The 22,329-nt window shown below is 46.0% G+C and overlaps 1 protein-coding gene and 1 long non-coding RNA gene across 4 annotated transcripts in view; one reads left to right on the plus strand and one right to left on the minus strand.

Annotated features, from left to right (window-relative positions):
* The window catches only part of LOC141582598 (uncharacterized), a 17,974-nt gene extending 13,463 nt beyond the window's left edge, over nt 1–4,511 (plus strand). Inside the window, exon 3 of the long non-coding RNA XR_012515470.1 lies at nt 4,005–4,511. This is a non-coding gene — a long non-coding RNA (uncharacterized LOC141582598). The remainder of the gene's footprint in view (nt 1–4,004) is intronic.
* Nucleotides 1–22,303, minus strand: part of XRCC6 (X-ray repair cross complementing 6) — a 27,262-nt gene extending 4,959 nt beyond the window's left edge. For 2 of the 3 annotated variants that reach the window (XM_074391020.1, XM_039463265.2), the window contains exons 1-11: nt 22,196–22,303; nt 21,185–21,281; nt 18,234–18,346; nt 13,864–14,002; nt 13,353–13,607; nt 11,948–12,131; nt 8,891–9,077; nt 6,932–7,100; nt 5,185–5,346; nt 3,493–3,622; nt 1,730–1,830 (exon numbers count right to left, since the gene is read on the minus strand). In XM_074391020.1, the coding sequence (XP_074247121.1) occupies nt 1,730–1,830; nt 3,493–3,622; nt 5,185–5,346; nt 6,932–7,100; nt 8,891–9,077; nt 11,948–12,131; nt 13,353–13,607; nt 13,864–14,002; nt 18,234–18,346; nt 21,185–21,266 (1,522 nt within the window). In that variant the 5' untranslated portion in view covers nt 21,267–21,281; nt 22,196–22,303. Of the gene's footprint in view, nt 1–1,729; nt 1,831–3,492; nt 3,623–5,184; nt 5,347–6,931; nt 7,101–8,890; nt 9,078–11,947; nt 12,132–13,352; nt 13,608–13,863; nt 14,003–18,233; nt 18,347–21,184; nt 21,282–22,099 lie in introns of all 3 variants that reach the window. The other variant, XM_039463266.2, reaches the window with a different exon arrangement.
* Nucleotides 22,304–22,329: the final 26 nt, after the last annotated feature.

Consider the following 22,329-nt stretch of genomic DNA (forward strand, 5'->3'; position numbering starts at 1 on the left):
TTCTCCTGCCTCAGCCTCCTGAGTAGCTGGGATTACAGGCACGCGCCACCATGCCCAGCTGATTTTTTGTATTTTTAGTAGAGACGGGGTTTCACCATGTTGACCAGGCTGGTCTCAATCTCTTGACCTCGTGATCCACCCGCCTCGGCCTCCCAAAGTGCTGGGATTACAGGCTTGAGCCACCGCGCCCGGCCTAATTTTTGTTTTTTTTTGTTTGTTTGTTTGTTTTTTTTTGAGACGAGTTTCGCTCTTGTTACCCAGGCTGGAGTGCAATGGCACGATCTCGGCTCACCGCAACCTCCGCCTCCTGGGTTCAGGCAATTCTCCTGCCTCAGCCTCCTGAGTAGCTGGGATTACAGGCACACGCTACCATGCCCAGCTAATTTTTAGTATTTTTAGTAGAGACGGGGTTTCACCATGTTGACCAGGATGGTCTCGATCTCTTGACCTCGTGATCCACCCGCCTCGGCCTCCCAAAGTGCTGGGATTACAGGCTTGAGCCACCGCGCCCGGCGGATTTTTTTTTTTTAAGAGTGTCTCATTCTGTTGCCAAGGCTAGAGTGCAGTGGCGTGATCTCGGCTCACTGCAATCTCTGTCTCCTGGGTTCAAACAATTCTCATGCCTCAGTCTTCCAAGCAGCTGGGTCTACAGGCACGCACCACCATGCCCCACTAACTGTTTTTGTATTTTTAGTAGAGACAGAATTTCCCCACTTTGGCCAGGCTGGTCTTGAACTCTTGACCTCAGGTGATCCTCCTGCCTTGGCCTCCCAAAGTACTGGGATTACAGGCGTGAGCCACTGCGCCCAGCCAGGAGTCACATGATTCTAAACCCAAATCCACCACTCACTTCCTCTTATATTTTTGGGTTTTTTTTGTTTTTTTGAGAGAGTCTTGCTCTGTCGATAGGCTGTAGTGCAGTAGCGGGATCTAGGTTCACTGCAACCTCTGCTTCCTGGGTTCAACCAATCCTCCTGCATCAGCCTCCTGAGTAGCTGGGACTACAGGTACGTGTCACCATACCCAGCTCCTTTTTTGTATTTTTAATAGATATGGGGTTTCACCATGTTGGCCAGGATGGTCTCCATTTCTTGACCTCGTGATCTGCCCATCTCAGCCTCCTGAAGTGCTAGGATTATAGGCATGAGCCACCGTGCCTGACCTCTTCTTTATTTTATTTAGAGACAGAGTCCCACTCTGTCACCCAGGCTGGAGTGCAGTGGCTCAATCTGAGCTCACTGCAACCTGTGTCTCCCAGGTTCCAGCAATTCTCCTGCCTCAGCCTCCTCTGAGTAGCTGGGACCACAGGCACACACCACCATTGTCAGCTAATTTTTGTATTTTTAGTAGAGACGAGGTTTCACTATGTTAGCCAGGCTGGTCTTGAACTTAACCTCATGATCCACCCACCTCAGCCTCCCAAAGTGTTGGGATTACAGACTTGAGCCACTGCATCCAGCCTCTTATATTAATTTTCACCAGCATGTAGTCACAGGGTAGCCTAGTTCAGAGTCAGGTCTCAGGAGCCTGGCACTCTCCTCCTCTCACTATGGAACCAGCCAAATCTGTTCCCTGGCTGTTTAAGCTGGTCTAGAAAAGCTCCCAGACAGAGGGGGTCTGGGCAATGAGGTTAAGTTTTTAGAGAGTACTAGGAAATGCACCCACATTACTGGTTCAGAATGGAACCAGTAAGAAAGCCTCCCATTAAAAGAACTACTCGACTCCTTACATGTCAGGTCCACTGCTTGTTCAGGCTCCATCAAATCCAAGGCCAAAGCCTCCAGGTTCCTGAAGTGCTGCTGCAGCACGGGGTTCTCAAAGCTGTCACTTCTGTTAAAACAATAATGTTACTCAATTGAAACATGACAATTTAAACGTTGAAAAAATAAGAATAAATAAAACCGCCTGTGATATCAGAGGTCTGTAGTGAGCTGAGAAAAACACCCCAGGTGAAACAGTTGAGGTCAGGTGCAGTGGTTCATGCCTATAATCCCAGCACTTTGGTAGGCTAAGGTAGGCAGAATGCTTGAGTCCAGCAGTTTGAGACCAGCCTGGGCAACATGTTGAAACCCTGTCTCTACAAAAAATTTAAAAATTAGCCAAGCATGGTGATGCATGCCTGTGGTCCCAGCTACTCAGGAGGCTTAGGTAGGAAGACTGCTTGAGTCCAGGATATCGAGGCTGCAGTGAGCCATGATCATGCCACTGCACTCCAGCCTGGATGGCAGAACAAGACTTTATCTCAAGTCAACTTAAAAAGTAAACCTGGCTGGGCATGCTGGCTCATGCCCATAACCCAGCACTTTGAGAAACTGAGGCAGGTGAATGGCTTGAGCTCAGAAGTTTGAGACCAGCCTGGGCAACATGGTGAAACCCCATCTCTACAAAAAATACAAAAATTTACCAGGTATGGTGACGCAAGGCTATGGTCCCAGCTACTCCAGAGGCTGAGGTGGGAGAATCACCTGAGCCCAGGGAGGTCAAGGCTGCAAACAAGCTACAATGATACCACTGCACTCCAACCTGGATGTCAGAGACCCTGGATGACAGAGACCTTATCTCAAAATAATATAATTAAAATAAAATTTTTTTTTAAATGGCATGTGAAAAAAATTATGTTTAGTGTCCCATTATGCAGGCTCTCAGAACAGGTCTATTATACATATGAGAAAGAATGACTTGAATTAATCATTCTTTTAAGCCTGTAACGATTTACATTAGATTTATTTACTCTTGCTCATTGTAGAACAACAAATACAATCAAGGAGCAGCCAGACTAAGAATTTTCCTGCAATTTTTTTTTTTTTTTAACATGTTTGACCAACTAATCTGGCTAAGTACAGTACAACACATCAAGCACACAATCCGAGTCTCAAATACAGTAAGAGCTTCCACTCTGTATATGGCTTTTTTTTTTTTTTTTTTTTTTTTGAGACGGAGTTTCGCTCTTGTTACCCAGGCTGGAGTGCAATGGCGCGATCTCAGCTCACCGCAACCTCCGCCTCCTGGGCTCAGGCAATTCTCCTGCCTCAGCCTCCTGAGTAGCTGGGATTACAGGCACGTGCCACCATGCCCAGCTAATTTTTTGTATTTTTAGTAGAAACGGGGTTTCACCATGTTGACTAGGATGGTCTCGATCTCTTGACCTCGTGATCCACCCGCCTCGGCCTCCCAAAGTGCTGGGATTACAGGCTTGAGCCACCGCGCCCAGCCTAATTCTTTGTATTTTTAGTAGAGACGGGGTTTCACCATGTTGACCAGGAGGGTCTCGATCTCTTGACCTCGTGATCCACCCACCTCGGCCTCCCAAAGTCCTGGGATTACAGGCTTGAGCCACTGCGCCCGGCCTGTATATGGCTTTCAAACACTGTTAATATCTGTCAGTTTGCTGAAAAGAATAGTGCCATTCTTTTGGTCTATGCCCAAGCTGAATACCTAATAAGACTCTCAACTCAGAAGGCAGTTCCAGAACAAAGTCTGAGATTCACTTACCTGTATGTGAAGCGGAGCTTCTCAACAATAGCCTTCATCTTGTCCACCTGCTCTGGAGTTGCCATGATTTTTTCAGTAAAGGGCATCTTCCTTTTATCATCAGCAAATGGTAAAAAGACCAGCTGAAAGCCTGTAGAAGGGAGATAACTTTTCTGTGATTTGACTTCAAGTGTTGCAGTCACTTGTTTCTTAGCTCCAAATTCACCCTTCTATGTCCTGTGGTGCTGGGGCTGGGGCCCTGTAGACCCCATTTCTCCTTCACCAGCTGTTTCTTGTTATCATCTGCCTAATAGACTCCCTCTGGAGTTTCCAGAGGACTGCAAGGGAGGAAGGGTGCCCCTTCCTGTATACAGTAGACCAATTATACCTGGGGGATATGTTTCAAGAACCCTGGAGGATACCTGAAACCTCGGATAGCACCAAGCCTGACTGCTGTCAACTAAAACACATTTCTGTCCATGTCTTAACACACATAAATTTAATATTTAATGTCTTTTTCATCTTTTTTTTAGATAGAGTTTCGCTCTTGTCACCTAGGCTGGAGTACAGTCGAGCAATCTTGGCTCGCTGCAACCTCCCAGGTTCAAGCAATTCTCTTGACAGTCAATCTGATAACGAAGACGGCTACTAAGTGACTAACGGGTGGGTAGCATTTACAGTGTGGAGATGCTGAACGGATGATTCCTGTCCCAGGTGGGATGGTGCTTTTATTTCTGGAACTTTCCATTAAAAATGTTTGGACCATGGTTGATTATGGGTAACTGAAACTGCAGAAAGCAAAGCTGTGTTTGGGGCCCTCCTGTATTTACTGTTCCTGTCTGTACTGCCCCCAGCAAAGACCCTGTACATGGCAGCAGTTGTTTCTGGTTCCCAGCTTTTTTGAAACATCCAGAGACAGCTAGACAGTGCCTCCTCCCTGGAGGGCTAAGTCCCAGCTCCACCGGGACCTCCTCTGAGCTTCCTCCTCATCCCTTTTTTCCTTACCCTCTACCATATGATAAATAAAAGCAAACAGGTAAGAGTTATCAGGCTGATCTTAGTTCAGTTACTGGCTGGTTCTGGAAGGACTAAAAAATCTAGGCCCTGTAACTAACTGCTGTTACCAAGTGAAAGGCTCTCCTGGCAATGCTGACCGCACTGAACAAACAGGAAGGAGCAAGTCCCTTACCTCTCTTCTTACCTTTGGTGTCCCCTCTAGCACCCACTATAGACACGGCCTGAGAGCCAGCAGTGAAAGAAGAAATGAGGCTTGGATCATCTCAGCCTCAGTGGTACAGAGCATAAAAGGGTGAATTTGGAGCCCAGACAACAGCTTAGGAACTAAGCACTCCTGAGCATGCTGAGGATCAAAGTTAAAACTACAGTAATTCATCTCAAGTATAGAACCACTCTGAGGGAAAGGTGCTCCAAAACGCTCATATTTGTAGCTAAGACACATTAAATAGAAAGGTTAAACTACTTGCCCACGTTGACCAGCTAACAAGTAGCAGATACGGGCCCAAAACAAAAGCAAGCAAGCTTCTAGTCACATAAGCATAAGATAAAGTTAAATCTGACTTTAAACGTTAAAAATAGACATTTTTAAGCACCACTCCCAGAGACTATGATTCAGTAGGTCTGCATTAGAAGCCCATGGATGATTCCAAAGTATGGGCAAGGCTCAGAAGCCCTGGAAATAACTCTGCCACATACCTGGAGGAGTAACCTGAATTTTCTGATCATCCAACTCCTCATCCTGTGGCACCAAAGCCACAAAATAAGGGGGGATGTTCCTTCGGGGTGTGTATCTGCATAATGCTGCGACCTCCTTCTCCAGACACTTGATGAGCAGAGCACTGAACAGGGTTGAGCTCCCTGGAAAACAAAGAGCACAATGACCAGCCTCCTAAAAAGGTTTCTTCCTTTCTCCTCTTTTAGCCCTACAGTTTCTCTACCACTTTCCTTAAAGGGCTTATTTTAATTTTATTATTTATTTATTTGAGACAGAGTCTCACTCTGTCACCCAGGCTGCAATGCAGTGCTGCAATTACAACTCACTGCAGTCTTGACCTCCCAGGCTCAAGCAGTCTTCCCAACTCTGCCTCCCGAGTAGCTGTGACTACAGTCAATGCACCACCACACCCAGCTAGTTTTAAGACTTTTTTTGTAGAGACAAGGTCTCTCTAAGTTGTCCACTCTGGTCTTCAACTCCTGGGCTCAACTGATCCTCCAGCCTCAGCCTCCCAAAATGTTGGGATAGGCATGAGCCAACATGCCAAGCCTTTAAAGGGCTTATAATATCTCAATAGGTACAAGTTGAGGGACCCAGAGCTGAGGGGAAAATGGGGGCAGGAGAGACATAGAAAGGAAAATTTTAAAAAGGAGTAAGAGGTTTAGAAGCTCCAAACACTCAAGAAAGTGAATTACTGGCCAGGTTAGGTGGCTCACGCTTATAGATCATGCAGTGGCACAATCTCGGCTCACTGCAACCTCTGCCTCCTGGGTTAAAGCAATTATCTGTCTCAATCTCCTGAGTACTTGGGATTGCAGGCACCCGCCACCATGCCTGGCTAATTTTTTTCTATTTTTAGTAGAGATGGAGTTTCACCATCTTGGCCAGGCTGGTCTTTAACTGCTGACCTTGTGATCCACCCACCTTGGCCTCCCAAAGTGCTGGGATTACAAGCAGGAGCCACCACGCCCAGCTGAAACACTTTTTTTTTTCCCCCTTTTTGAGACAGAGTCTCACTCTATTGCCCAGGCTGGAGTGCAGTGGCATGATCTCAGCTTACTGCAACCTCTGTCTCCCAGGTTCCAGCAATTCTCGTGCCTCAGCCTCCCAGGTAGTTGGGATCACAGGCGTAAGCCACTGGGCCTGGCTAAATTTTGTATTTTTAGGCCGGGCGCGGTGGCTCAAGCCTGTAATCCCAGCACTTTGGGAGGCCGAGGCGGGTGGATCACGAGGTCAAGAGATCGAGACCGTCCTGGTCAATATGGTGAAACCCCGTCTCTACTAAAAATACAAAAAAAAAAAAGTAGCTGGGCATGGTGGCACATGCCTGTAATCCGAGCTACTTAGGAGGCTGAGGCAGGAGAATTGCCTGAACCCAGGAGGCGGAGGTTGCGGTGAGCCGAGATCGCGCCATTGCACTCCAGCCTGGGTAACAAGAGCGAAACTCCATCTCTTAAAAAAAAAATAATAATAATTTTGTATTTTTAGTGGAGACAAGGGTTTCATCATGTTGGCCAGCCTGGTCCTGAACTCCTAGATCCACCCGCCTGGGCCTCCCGAAGTACTAGGATTACAAGTGTGGGACACTGTGCCCAGCAGCGCTTGAAACACTTTCAACATACTCCATTAACATCTCCCATAGTGTCCAAGCAGTGCCCATTTACAAAATGCTCCTCCATAAACTGCATTGTATGTTAGAGTCACTCATCCGTGATCCACACCACTTACCAATCACCAGAGACTCCTCTGGGTACACGAACAGGGAGGGTCTCAGGTAATGGTGCTTCTTCAACATTACCAAGGGCTTGAAGCCCATGAGCATCAAACCTGGATCATCAAATCGTTTTAGCTCTTCTGTTTCCTCTTTCTCCAGTATAATCTGACGACTCCCATAGATCTGAAGAACAAGAAGGATCACATGGGAAGACTACATGAAGATGCAAAATGACTTTTTCTTGTTTTTTGTTTGAGACAGGGCCTCACTCTATTGCCCAGGCTAGAGTGCAATGGCTTGATCTCAGCTCACTGCAACCTTCGCCTCCCGGGTTCAATCAACTGTCCTGCCTCAGCCTTCCACGTAGCTGGGATTACAGGCACCCGCCACCATGCCCAGCTAATTTTTGTATTTATAGTACAGACGAGGTTTCACCATGTTGGTGAGGCGGAGCTCCGGACCTCAGGTGATCCACCCACTGTGGCCTCCCAAAATGCTAGAAATGGAGGCATGAGCCACCGCTCCTGGCCATTTTTGTTTGTTTGTTTGTTTGTTTTTGAGGCAGAGTTTCGCTGTTGTTACCCAGGCTGGAGTGCAATGGCACGATCTCGGCTCACCGCAACCTCCACCTCCTGGGTTCAAGCAATTCTCCTGCCTCAGCCTCCTGAGTAGTTGGGACTACAGGCGTGCACCACCACGCCCCACTAATTTTTGTATTTTTAGTAGAGGCGGGGTTTCACCTTGTTACCAAGATGGTCTTGATCTCTTGACCTCGTGATCCACCCGCTTCGGCCTCTCAAAGTGCTGGGATTATAGGCGTGAGCCACCACACCCGGCCCCTATTTTTTTTTTTTTTTTTTTTTTAAAGACAAAGTTTTGCTCTTGTTGCCCAGGCTGGAGTGCAGTGGTGTGATCTTGGCTCATTGCAACCTTCGACTCCCGGGTTCAAGCAATTCTCCTGCCTCAGCCTCCTGACTAGCTGGAATTACAGCCATGCACCACCAGGCACAGCTAATTTTGTAGTTTTAGCAGAGATGGGGTTTATCCATGTTGGTCAGGCTGATCTCAAACTCCTGACCTCAGATGATCCTCCCCCGCCTCAACCTCCCAAAGTGCTGGGATTATAAGCATGAGCCACTGTGCTTGGCTGACCCGTCTCTTAAAAAATAATAATAAGGCCGGGCGCGGTGGCTCAAGCCTGTAATCCCAGCACTTTGAGAGGCCGAGGCAGGTGGATCACGAGGTCAAGAGATTGAGACCCTCCTGGTCAACATGGTGAAACCCCGTCTCTACTAAAAATACAAAAAAAATTAGCTGGGGGCCGGGCGCGGTGGCTCAAGCCTGTATTCCCAGCACTTTGGGAGGCCAAGGCGGGTGGATCACGAGGTTAAGAGATCGAGACCATCCTGGTCAACATGGTGAAACCCTGTCTCTACTAAAAATACTAAAAATTACCTGGGCATGGTGGCGCGTGCCTCTAATCCCAGCTACTCAGGAGGCTGAGGCAGGAGAATTGCCTGAACCCAGGAGGCGGAGGTTGAGGTGAGCCGAGATCGCGCCATTGCACTCCAGCCTGGGTAACAAGAGCGAAACTCCGTCTCAAAAAAAAAAAAAAAAAAAAAAAATTAGCTGGTCGTGGTGGCACGTGCCTGTAATCCCAGCTACTTAGGAGGCTGAGGCAGGAGAACTGCCTGAACCCAGGAGGCAGAGGTTGCAGTGAGCCGAGATTGCACCATTGCACTCCAGCCTGGGTAACAACAGTGAAACTCCTTCTCGAAAAAAAAAAATAATAATAATAATAAATAAATTAGCTGGGTGTGGTTTCATCCCAGCTACTTGGTGGGCTGAGACAGGAGGATCACTTGAGTCCAAGAACACAAGGCTGTAGTGAGTCGTGTTTGCCCCACAGCACTGCAGCCTGGGAGACACAATGAAACCCTGTCTAAAAAACAACAAAAGGTATCTCTACCTACCTGCGACCTCTTGGTATCGCTAGGCAGAAGCAAACCGCCTGTACTTGTATTAAATGTCCGGGTCTTGGTTTTCACTGGTTCATTTGTTTCCCGATAGAGCTTTATTGGAGGAGGCTTGAGAGCCTTCTGGACCAGATTATAAATGCCAACAGAGATCACTATATCTTTGTTGAGCTTCAGCTTTAACCTGAGGGAGTGAAAAATGAAAGAGCATGAAGTGAAAGACTGTACCTTTCTATCAAAAATTCCCTCACAAAACCCAAGCTTCACTATTTTCTTCTCTCCAATGATCCTAAGCAAGCTCTAAAAATACAAATATGCTTTTTAACAATACAATTGGGCCAGGTGTGGTGGCTCACACCTGTAATCCCAGCACTTTCAGAGGCCAAGCCAGGCGGATCACCTGAGGTCAGGAGTTCAAGACCAGCCTGACCAACAAGGAGAAACCCCGTCTCTACTAAAAATACAAAATTAGCCGAGTGTGGTGACACATGCCTGTAATCCCAGCTTCTCAGATGGAATTGCCTGAACCCAGGAGGTGGAGCTTGCAGTGAGGGAGACTGCTCCATTGCACTCCAGCCTGGGCAACAAGAGTGAAACTCCATCTCACTCCACCTCCCCCACCAAAAAAACCAGCCAGGCACAGTGGCTCATGCCTATAGTCCCAGCTACTCAGGAGGCTGAGGTGGGAGGATCACTTGAGCCCAGGAGTTCTGGGCTGTAGTGCGCTATGCCAATCGGGTGTCAGCACTAAGTTCAGCATCAATATGGTAACCTCCTGAGAGCAGGGGACCACCAGGTTGCTTAAGGAGGGGTGGACCGGCCCAGGTCAGAAATGGAGCAGGTCAAAACTCCCAGGCTGATCAGTAGTGGGATCGTGCCTGTGAATAGCCTACGCACTCCAGCCTGGGCAACATAGCAAGACTCTGCGTCTTAAAAATAGATGAGTTGTTCTAAGATGATTGTTGTAGGTAAAGAAAAAAATTAAAAAAAAAAAAAAGAATAACAACAAAAAAAATACAATTCAATTTGCTGTAATACCATCTCAGGATCTATGCCACAATACATTAACTACTTAAAAGAATGATAAAGAATGTACTACCTGTTGAGTATCCTTTCAAAAAATGATTGCTTAGGACCAGAAGTGTTTCAGATTTTTTTTTTGAGATGAAGTTTCCCTCTGGTTGTGCAGGCCGGAGTGCAATGATGCGATCTTGGCTCACCCCAACATCTGCCTCTAGGGTTCAAGTGATTCTCCTGTCTCAACCTCCCAAGTAGCTGAGATTACTGGCACACGCCACCACACCCTGCTAATTTTGTGTTTTTAGTAGGGATGGGGTTTCTCTACGTTGGTCAAGCTGGTCTCAGACTCCTGATGTCAGGTGATCTGTCCAACTTGGCCTCCCAAAGTGCTGGGATTACAGGCAAGAGCCAACACACCTCACCTTCAGATTTTTGGGGGGGAATATTTGCATTTTATAGTACTTAATGGTTGAGCACTCCTAACCCAAAAATCTGACATCCATAATACTTCAGTAAACATTTCCTTTGAGTCGGTGCTCAAAAAGTTTCAGATTGTACAGCATTTCTCATTTTGGATTTTCAGATTAGAAACACTCAACCTTATGGGCACGGTGGCTCACGCCTGTAATCCCAGCACTTTGGGAGGCTGAGGCTGGTGGATCACCTGAGGTAAGTTCAAGACCAGCCTGACCAACATGGTGAAACCCCATCTCTATTAAAAATACAAGATTAGCTGGGCATGGTTGTACGTGCCTATAATCTCAGCTACTCGGGAGGCCAAGGCAGAATTGCTAGAACCCAGGAGGTGGAGGTTGCAATGAGCCAAGATCGCACCTTTGCACTTCAACCTGGAATGAAACTCCGTCTCAAAAATATAATAAGATAAGAAATACTCAACTTGTATAATAAAATGATAATTTGTATTGAGCACAGCATTATACCTAATCACCTCATAGCTATTCTCTCACTTAATCATTATAATAACCCTGTTTAAGTACTGTACTGGTTGTCTTGTCTCTGCTTTTCTTTTCTTCTTCTGTTTTTTTTTTTTCCCCAAGACAGAGTCTCGCACTGTCGCCCAGGCTGGAGTGCAGTATTGTGATCTAGGCTCACTGCAACCTCCGCCTCCCAGGTTCAAGCAATTCTCCTTGCCTCAGCCTCCTGAGTAGCTGGGATTACAGGCATGCGCCACCATACCCAACTAATTTTTTGTGTTTTTAGTAGAGACGGGTTTTCACCATGTCGGCTAGGCTGGTCTCAAACTCCTGACCTCATGATTTACCCACACTGGCCTCCCAAAGTGCTGGGATTACAGGTGTGAACCACTGCACCCAGCCTATACCGTATTTTTATTGTACCTTTTCCATACATGTAGATACATTTATATACAAAAATACTTACACTGACTACAGTAAACAGTACAGTAATATGCTATACAGGTTTACGGCCTAGGAGTAACAGGCTAAACCACACAGCCCAGGTGTGCAGTAGGCTGTACTCCCTGGGTGCGTTAAGTACACTCTGTGTTTGTGCAATGACAAAACTGCCTAATGACGTATTTCTAAGAAGGTATCCCCATCATTAATTAACACATAACTGTATTAGTTAGCACAGCTGAGGATTCTCTTAAACCACAACTGTCTACCCCTGGGAAATGGAGGGCTGTGTTATTTTGGAGAAATATATTAGCTCTTGCCAGAGATAAAGCAGCAAATAGCTTCTGCTATCCTGAAATAAAGCAAATGTTTTAAAAGAATACAGTGAGGCAATGGCACAGTCCAGAGTTAAGTAGCCAGGCAGGTCAAAGCAATGCATTGCTTTTGGTTTAAGGGATGTGCAGCAAATTCACTGCTTCTGATTTTTTTTTTCTTAAGTAGAGACAAGGTCTCGCCATGCTGGTCTCCAACTCCTAGACTCAAGCGATCTGCCTGCCTTGTCTTCCCAAAGTGCTGGGATTATGGGCATAAGCCACCGTGCCCAGCCCATTTCTGATTTAAAGGCCATATAGGTAGCTGACCCGGGCTGAGTGCATACCTGCTAAGTGCTCGCTTCCTGGTCTCCTTGGCGCGAACCTTCCGCAACAGGTCTTCTAGCTTGCTGGATTCCTCAAAGTGAACCCTGAGGTCCTCATCCTCTGCTATGCTGATAATATCTCTGTAGAACAAGGATATGTCAAAGCCCCCAGGTTTCTTCAGGTGCATCAAGTCAAGGAAGATGCCTGTTGCAAGGACAAACGAAAGTGAGGGATGGAAAAACAATGTTCAGCAAGTTAGAAGCTCTTCCAGTTAAAATGAAATATGCTTCTGAAAGCTCCCTGAAAACTAGACTATTAACATTTTCAGGACCCAGAGAAAATGGCCAAGGAAATCAGCTGCTATAGTGACTTTAGACAACTTATTCAAATAATCATCATTCATAGTAATATTAAAGTCAAGACAATCGGCGGGGCACAGCGGCTCACATCTGTAATCCCAGTACTTTGGGATGGCAAGGTGGGTGGATCATCTGAGGTCTGGAGTTCAAGACCAACCTGGCCAACATTGGTGAAACCCTACCTCTAGTAAAAATAAAAAATTAGCTGGGCATGGCGGCTCATGCCTGTAATTCTAGCTACTCAGGAGGCTTGTAGCCTAAGCAGGAGAATTGCTTGAACCCAGGAGGCGGAGGTTGCAGTGAACCAAGATTGTTCCATCACACCCCAGCCTGGGCGACAGAGTGAGACTCCGTCTCAAAAAAAAAACAAAAAAAGGGCCAGGCGCAGTGGCTCAAGCCTGTAATCCCAGCACTTTGGGAGGCCGAGGTGGGTGGATCACGAGGTCAAGAGATCAAGACCATCCTGGTTAACATGGTGAAACCCCGTTTCTACTAAAAATACAAAAAATTAGCTGGGCATGGTGGCACGTGCCTGTAATCCCAGCTACTTAGGAGGCTGAGGCCGGAGAATTGCCTGAACCCAGGAGGCGGAGGTTGCGGTGAGCCGAGATAGTGCCATTGCACTCCAGCCTGGGTAACAAGAGCGAAACTCCGTCTCAAAAAAAAAAGAGAAAAAGAAAAAAATCAAGACAATCCTGTTCTGACAGAGTCCTTTGGATAGCTAATGGCATGGCCATTTGAGTGTTTATGTTACACAGGTATCTTCTCCTGGCTTCACTTTATTTTGTCATTTACTCTGAATGGTAAAAAGCAAATGCTTGACATCAGGTACACAGAAAGCAGTAAAACTGCACTGGGCACAAAGGCACATGCCTATAGTCCCAGCTACTTGGGAGGCTGAGGCCAGACGCCTGAACTCCTTTGAATCCAAGAGTTTGAGGCTAGAGTTTGCTATGATTGCACCTGTGAATAACCACAGCATTCCAGCCTGACCTCATCTCTTAAAAAAAAAAAAAAAAAAAAAAGGAATTAAGTCCCAATTTAAGAGAACGGGGAATACACCCACCTGTATCTCGGAGATCACCGGCTTTGGTCCTGGCCCGACTGGCTTTGGCACTGTCATTGCCGTGGGGGTTGTCTTCATTGGTGAAAAGCATGATCCTCTTATGACTCATCTTGAACTGGACATCACTAAACAGGTTGGCACAGACCCACAGCACTTCACTGAGTGAGTAGTCAGATCCGTGGCCCATCAGCTCTTGGAAACGTTTCTGGCCCTGCTGCCCTTTAAACTGGTCAAGCTCTAGAATTCGTTTTGCACCTTATCAGTGGCAGGGAGTCAAATGGAAGGAAAAAAATCAGAAGAATGTCAGTGGCTGCCTTTACCACAAGGCTAAAAAAGGACCCTTTCTCACCCCAGAGCTGTTTAACCCATTTTACAAAGTCCACATCAAGCAAGGTCCCCTTAATGCAGGAAAGCATACTCCTAGATAAGATGTAACCTGTTTCCTTCTCCACAGTCCTCTTTGTTCAGAGTACTGACATTCTCATACATAAGAGAAAAGAATATTACTGACCTGGATTATCCAACTCCTGTAAGACGTAAATATTTTTAAAATTCACTGAATTTTTGTCTTTCTCAGTACCATAGAACACCACTGCCAAGAGATCTCGATCACTGCTTATGATCTTACTGATGTACACACTTTGGATACACTGAAAAAATGAAATGTAAGCTCCGTAAGTGCTCGGTATCCCATTAGTTGCTCAAAATATGTTTGCTGAATTTGCATATGGCACTAAAATAAGGCATGACCCCTACCTTCAGGGGCAATGAATCAGTGAGAGTAATGCCCATAAATATTAAGTTTTAACAAAAACCAGAACGCAGTAAGTATACAGAAGTATAAGCAGTCCCTGCCATGAAATCAGAAAATTAGTAATATGTATATTCAGGCCAGACACAATGGCTCACATCTGTAGTAATCCTAGCACTCTGGAAAGCCAAGGTGGGAGAATCACTTGAGCCCAGGAGTTTGAGACCAGCCTGAACAACATAGTGAGACTCTACAGCTTTCTACAAAACAAAAAACAAAAAAATTAGCTGGGCATGGTGGCACAGGGTCCCAGTTACTTGAGGAGCAGAGGTGGGAGGATCGTTTCAGTCCAGGAGGCGAAGGCTGCAGTGAGCAGAGACTACACCACTACAGCCCACCCTGGGCAATAGAGACCCTGTCTCAAGAACAAAAAGAAAAACGCATATTATTAACAGGGAGGAAAGTGTGCTATGGGAGTTGGGGGAAAGCCAAGGATTGGAATCAGAAAATCTGGAGTCGAGTCCTGCTGATTTCACTTACTTAACTGGCTGAATATGGACAGGTCATGTGATCTTTCAAGTACCCTGATATCAAGAAACAGTTTACATAAACAGTTGACCCTCCATATCTGCTGATTCTGCATCTATGGACTGAACCAACCTCAAATCTTAAATATTCAGGAAAAACAAAAAAATTCCACAAAGTTTCAAAAGGCTCCTCGTCCTGGGAAATGGGGTGCGGCTGGAAAGGTGGCCACCCCTCTTAAGAAAACAAAAAAAAAGGAAAAACCTGAATTTGCCATGCACCAAGTACTACACTGAACCCATGTGCATGATGTGATGCATAGGCATCGTATTAGGTACTATGAGTAACCTAGAGATGATTTCAAGTATAGGATAGGATGTGTGTAGGTTATATGCAAATACTATGCCATTTTAATGCACTTGGGCATCCTCAGATTTTGGAATCCAAGGGAAGTCCTGGAACCAATCCCCTCCATAACAAGCGATGACTATATAAAATAACTACCACGCTTCAGTATATATGACCTGAAAGTAAGTCAATAACTAGTAAGAGCATCCTTGAAATAAAACTGCTTAACTACACAGTTAAAGACATCAGTATTCCAGTTACAAGCAAGCTTTATCCCTCTCTATATAAACTAATGTCAGTATCTGGTAAATCAGGTCTTGTAAGAGTTCATCAGTTCAGCTGGGTGCAGTGGCTCACACCTGTAATCAGTCCCAGCACTCTGGGAGGCTGAGGCAGGCAGATCAAGAGATCAGGAGTTTGAGACCAGCCTGATCAACATGGTGAAACCCTGTCTCTACTAAAAATAAAAAATCAGGCAGGTGTGGTGGCGTGCGCCTCTAATCCCAGCTATTCAGGAGGCTGAAACAGGAGAATCACTTGAACCTGGGAGGTGGAGGTTGCAGTGAGCCAACATCATGCCACTGTACTCCAGCCTGGGTGACAGAGGGAGACTCCGTCTGGGGAGGGCGGGGAGCAGGGAGTGGGGAGGTTGTCAGTTCTAGGGGCCTATTTAATTCTGGGGCAGTAACAAAATTAAGTCTTGGGGTCAGTGGCTCATGCCTGTAATCCCAGCCCTTTGGGAGGCCAAGACCAGCGGATTGCTCCAGAAGTTTAAGACCAGCCTGGGTGACATGGCAAAACAATTTCTCTACCAAAAAAAAACAAAAATGAGTCAGGCACGGACATGCTTGTAGTCCCAGCTACTCAGCTACTCGGGGTGCTGAGGCAGAAGGATCGCCTGAGCCCAGGAGGTCAAGGCTGCAGTGAGCAGAGATCATGTCGCTGCACTCCAGCCTAGGTGACAGAGTGAGACCTGCCTCAAAAAATAAATAAATAAATAAATAAACAATTAATTAAGTTTTGGAACTTGCAAAGCCAAAGAATAAACCAACCATGGTGATCCCCTTCATGTCCTGCCTAAGCCTCTAGCTGGCCTTCGTCCACAGTTATTCTCTCCTTAAATGTAGAACGTATACTAGAGCTAGTCATTGACAACAATCCACATGGCAGGCACGTCATTTCCATAAATATTTTAATGTACTCTGAGCAGTTTAGTAAGGGCTTTTAGTTTCTAAAAATTAAAAACATGAAAACTAAAAGAGAATTTCAGAAAATGTTTTCTATTGCTTATCACTTACTTAACACTTATTATTGGTGATCAAATTGTGCTGATCTATGACTATCTTACTTCCTTGCTACCTAACAGTACAGTTTCTTCTGAGGTCTTTAGGCATCAAAGTTTCCATTAACTCTCCAAAATTACACATAGAACTGTGAGTACTATCTTTATTCAGGGAAGGAATGTAGCTTACATCATATCCTCAAAGAAGTCCATGGTCCAAAAGGTTAAAGCACTGCTCTTCAAAATGATGGTCTCCAAATCAGTAACACTGGCATCACCTCACAACCACTAGAAATGCAAATTCTTGGTCCCCACTCCAGACCTAGAGAATCGGAAATTCTGATTCTGGGACAAGGTTCTGTAGTCTGTGTCATATCGCCCTGGAGGTAATTCTGTTTGAAAACCGCTTCTTCCCTTTTTTTTTTTTTTGAGACGGAGTCTCACTCTGTCACCCAGCCTGGAGTGCAATGATCTGGGCTCCACTGCAACTTCCCCTTTCCCGGTTCAGGCGATTCTCCTGTCTCAGCCTCCCGAATAGCTGAGATTACATGCGTGTGCCACCACGCCCAGGTAATTTTTGTATTTTTAGTAGAGACGGGGTTTCACCATGTTGGTCAAGCTGGTCTCCAACTCCTGACCTTGTGATCTGCTCACCTTGGCCTCCAAAAGTGCTGAGATTACAGGTGTGAGCCACGAAGCCCAGCTGATTGTTTTTATTCATTGTTCTATTATTTTACTTTACACACACAAATTTTTTTAATTTTTTTTTTTTAATTCTTTTTTTTTTTTTTGAGACAGAGTTTCGCTCTTGTTACCCAGGCTGGAGTGCAATGGTGCAATCTCAGCTCAACGCAACCTCCACCTCCTGGGTTCAGGCAATTCTCCTGCCTCAGCCTCCCGAGTAGCTGGGATTACAGGCACGCGCCACCATGCCCAGCTAATTTGTATTTTTAGTAGAGACGGGGTTTCACCATGTTGACCAGGATGGTCTCGATCTCTTGACCTCGTGATCCACCCCCCTTGGCCTCCCAAAGTGCTGGGATTACAGGCTTGAGCCACCGCGCCCGGCCTTTTTTTTTCAATTTTAAAGAGACATTGTCTTGCTCTGTTGGCCAGACTAGGGTTCAGTGGCACAGCCATACCTCAGTGCAGCCTCAAACACCTGGGCTCAAGCAATCCTCTTACTTCAGCCTCCCACGTAGCTGGGATTACAGGTACACAACACCATACCCAGCTTATTCTTTTTTTCTGGGTGCAAGATATTTTGGTTTGCCAACTACAAAAAGTATTTTTTTTTTCTTGGGATGAAGTCTTGCTCTGTAGGGCGTGATCTTGGCTCACTGCAACTTCCACCTCCCAGGTTCAAGTGATTCTCCCACCTCAGCCTCCAGAATAGCTGGGAGTACAGACATGCACTAACACACCCGGCTAATTTGTATTTTGAGTAGAGACAGAGTTTCACCATGTTGGCCAGGCTGGCCTCAAACTCCTGACCTCAAGTGATTCGCCCACCTCTGCCTCCCAAAGTGCTGAGATTACAGGCATGAGCCACCACACCCAGCCTACAAAAACTATTTGTATGCAAATTAGAACGAGAAGTTTCTGTTCAGTTTCAAATTCCAAAACTTGAGACATGAGATACATTAACAAATCTGTGAAAATTATTCTCTATGAAGTACACAAAAGAAACCTCTGCTGGAGTATGCAACCTTGAACTCCTGGGCTCAAGCAGGAACTCCTGCCTCAGCCTCCCAAGTAGCCAGGAATACAGGTGTGTACCACCATACCTGGCTGATTTTGTATTTTTTGTAGACATGGAGTGACTCCATGTTACCCAGGCTGGTCTCAAACTCCCAGGCTCAAGTGATCTGCCCATCATGGCCTCCCAAAGTCCTGAGATTACAGGCATGAGCCACTATGCCCAGCCAATACTGTTTTTAAATTTGTCTTAAATTAAATGAAAAGGTAGTCTTACCTGGATGCTCATGTCAAAAGGAGTCAACTCATCTTCACTTTGAGATTCAAACATAGCCTTGGAGGCATCAACCAAAAAAATCAAACTATCTCTTCCTGAATATTTGTAGTCTCCTATACGGAAAAAAAAAAAGGGAAGAAAATGTTTGTCCTCATATTCATATTTATGTTTATCATAAAAAACAAACAAAGGCCATAAAGCAAAGTATAACCTAATTCCTTCCCAATCACAACACCCACCTCTCCAAAAAAGTCAATATCCTGACTTTTTGTTTCTCTTTTTTTTTTTTTTTTTTTTTTTTTGAGACAGAGTTTCACTATGTCACCCAGGCTGGAGTGCAGTGGTGCTATCTCAGCTCACTGCAACCTCCGCCTCCCAGGTTCAAGCAATTCTCCTTCCTCAGCCTCCCAAGTAGCTGGGACTACAGGCACACACCACCACACCCAACTAATTTTTTATTTTTAGTAGTGACAAGGTGGTTTTGTTTTTGTTTTTGTTTGCTAATTTTGTATTTTTAGTACATACAGGGTTTCATCATGTTGTTCAGGCTGGCCTTGAACTCCTGACCTTAGGTGATATGCCTGCCTCGGCCTCCCAAAATACTGAGATTACAGGTGGGCCACCATGCCCCTGCCAGGAAAAGCTTTTATGCAAAACTTATCACAATGTTGTTTATTAAAGTAAAAAGTTGGAAATAGCTAAAATGCTCAACAGGAAGTAGAAGAAGTAAATTGTGGTTCATTTATTTTTTTGTTTTTATTATTTATTTTTTTGAGACAGAGTTTCATTCTTGTCACCTATGTTGGACTGCAGTGGGACAATCTTGGCTCACTGCAACCTCCACCTCCCAGGTTCAAGCGATTCTCCTGCCTCAGCCTCCTGAGTAGCTGGGATTACAGGTATGCACCATCATACCTGGCTAATTTTGTATTTTTAGTAGAGATGGGGTTTCACCATGTTGGCCAGGATGGTTTCGAACTCCTGACCTCAGGTGATCTGCCTGCCTCAGCCTCCCAAGATTCTGGGATTACAGGTATGAGCCACCGCACCTGGCCTATTTTATGTTTTTGAGACAAGGTCTCACTCTGTTGCTCAGGCTGGAGTGTAGTGGCACAATCTCAGCTCACTGTAGCCTCCACCTCCCAGGTTCAAATGATTCTCTTCCCTCAGCCTCTGAGTAGCTGGGACTGCAGGTGTGCATCAGCAACCAGGCTAGTTTTTGTATTTTTAGTAGACACAGGGTTTTGCCACATTGGCCACAGTGGTCTTGAACTCCAGACCTCAGAAGATCCGCCTGCCTCGCCCTCCCAAAGTGTTGGGATTACAGGCATGAGCCACCACACCTGTCCAAATTATGGTACATTTAAAATGAGCTATAGGCCAGGCACAGTGGCTATAGTCCCAGCAGCTTGGGAGGCCGAGGTGGGAGAATAGCTTGAACTGGGGTGGTGGCTATTGAGCCACCATGAGCCGAGACTGAGCCAGTGCACTCCAGCCTGGCGACAGAGCAGGACTCTGTCTCAATAAATTATTTATAAAAGCTAAATAAATATATATAGTTGCATGGAAAGATATATCCATGATAAAGAATAACAAAGACAAAACACAAAATTATGTACATATGTTTAAAATTATTTTTGGAAAACTGGTGTAAATTAAAATGGAAAAAAATGTTTATGCACTATCATTACAACAATACAAGAAATCAGATAGAGGCTGGGCATGGAGGCTTATGACTGTAAACCTAGAACTTTGGGAGACTATGGCTCGGGGGAATCACTTGAGGCCAGGAGTTTGATACCAGCCTGGTCAACATAGCAAAACCCTGTCTCAAAAAAAAAAATAAAAAAATTATTGGGGGGGCGCGGTGGCTCACGCCTGTAATCCCAGCACTTTGGGAGGCCGAGGCGGGTGGATCACGAGGTCAACAGATCGAGACCATCCTGGTCAACGTGGTGAAACCCCGTCTCTACTAAAAATACAAAAAGCTAGCTGGGCATGGTGGCGCGTGCCTGTAATTCCAGCTACTCAGGAGGCTGAGGCAGGAGAATTGCCTGAACCCAGGAGGTAGACGTTGCGATGAGCCAAGATCGCGCCATTGCACTCCAGCCTGGGTAACAAGAGCGAAACTCTGTCTAAAAAAAAAAAAAAAAAATTATTGGGACTTGGTGGCACACACTTGTAGTCCCAGCTACTGAGGAAGCTGAAGCAGGAGGATCACTTGAGCCCAGGAGTTTGAGGTTACAGGGAACTATGATGATCTCACCACTGCACTCCAGACTGTCTCTACTAAAAAATTAAAAAACAGATACAAAGAAAAACACATATATATTTCATTAGGAAATAAAGATTTAAAGATACCTGAAGGAAAAATACAAAAATGTCAAAATCCTGGTAGTGGCTGGTTAGGATGGTAGATTATACAGATTACAGTAATTTTTTTTTCTTTTTTATATTTACTATATCTTTCTCACTTTTAATAAAGGCATTTAAAATTTTTCTACCCAGGAGTGAAATTAACCAGTATGAAGATTACATATACCCCTTATTTCTCTTCCTCTGGTCTATGTGTTACTGTGTTGCCTGAATATGGAGGCTACCATGAGGGAATTAATCACTCTCCTGTAACTGTGTTACTTGCGTTTCTTTGGTTGGGGTAGTTATTGCAGGGTGGGGGCATTTTTACACTGAGATCCTGGAATGGTAAGACTACTTTCCTGGATGAGAAGTGTCGAACTACCAGTGTCCAGAAAAAACTTAGGGCAGACTAGAGTAGGATCTAAATAGAAGAGACTAGTGGTAGCTCTGCAAAGTTCAAAGGAAGAAAAGAATTTCAGATTATCTGGGAAGAGAACGGTAGGCCATGAAACAGCAAAGTCCAGCCAGCAGAGACAGGCAGGGAAGGTCTTTCTTCCATACATAGAATGGCACTACATGCTCAAGTCACTTACCACTTGCTTCAAGGTTCTCCTCTTCTTGTTCTTCTGCTTCTTCATCGCCCTCGGTTTTGTAATAGGACTCCCACCCTGACATGTTGGCTACTGCTCACTAGGCGAAAGATGTTAAAGTCAGTAACAGGAAAATTTAAACTAAAAAAATACCGACCTCTAGGTTCTCATGAGATGTTTTTTCTTGTTTTGTTTTTTTGAGACAGAGTCTCGCTGTCACCAGGCTGGAGTGCAGTGGAGTGATTTCGGCTAACTGCAACCTCCGCCTCCAGAATTTAAACGATTCTCCTGCCTCATCCTCCCGAGTAGCTGGGACTACAGGCACGCGCCACTATGCCCAGCTAATTTTTGTATTTTTAGTAGAGACGGGGTTTCACCATGTTGGCCAGGATGGTCTCGATCTCTTGACCTCATGATCCACCCGCCTCGGCCTCCCAAAGTGCTGGGATTCCAAGCCCGAGCCACCGCGCCCGACCGTGAGATCTGTTCTAAAGGCTTGGTTAGTAGTGAGGAATGGGGACGATGGATACTGCTACCTCGAGAGCTCAGCAGTCGGACTGCATTGGTAAAGGCGCCTGGGGGCCATCTCGGTAGCAGCCTCATCTCAATTATCCCTCACGTTTCAGGGCCCGCGGCGGCCCGATCCCGGAGGTCCCGCCCCCGGCGCCATTTGGACGGTGAGGGATTCCCGCTCCGGGATTCTGTGCTCTCTAACGAACCCCCTCGTCCTCAATACCGACCAAAAACCTCCCCAAATCCCTCAGACAATCACACCCAATTGAGGTCTCAAATGCAGACGGGCCTCAAACGCAGGCAGGCCTCAAACGCGAGGTGCCGCCTCCTTCGAGAGGAAGGAGCGTGGTCACGAGTCTGTCTACACACTTCGGAGTCGCACTCTTACGGGTAACGCTAACTCACCGGCAAGGCTATAGGGGCGCGCAAATCCGAGTGGGCGAAGCGGGACGAGGCCAGGCCTAGATGGCGAACAACACAAACGGATAACGGCCCGCTTACCTTTGGCGCAGGGAAGCGACCAACTTGGACAGAAGACGAGAATGCACGCAGGCGCGGGCCCAGTTCTCTCTCCCAATCGACGCTCCCTACGTCATCACGCATGTACGCACTGCTTAGCGTCGGCCTAGCTCGCA

This window comes from Saimiri boliviensis, chromosome 21 (genome assembly GCF_048565385.1).
Source record: "Saimiri boliviensis isolate mSaiBol1 chromosome 21, mSaiBol1.pri, whole genome shotgun sequence".
NCBI lineage: Eukaryota > Metazoa > Chordata > Mammalia > Primates > Cebidae > Saimiri > Saimiri boliviensis.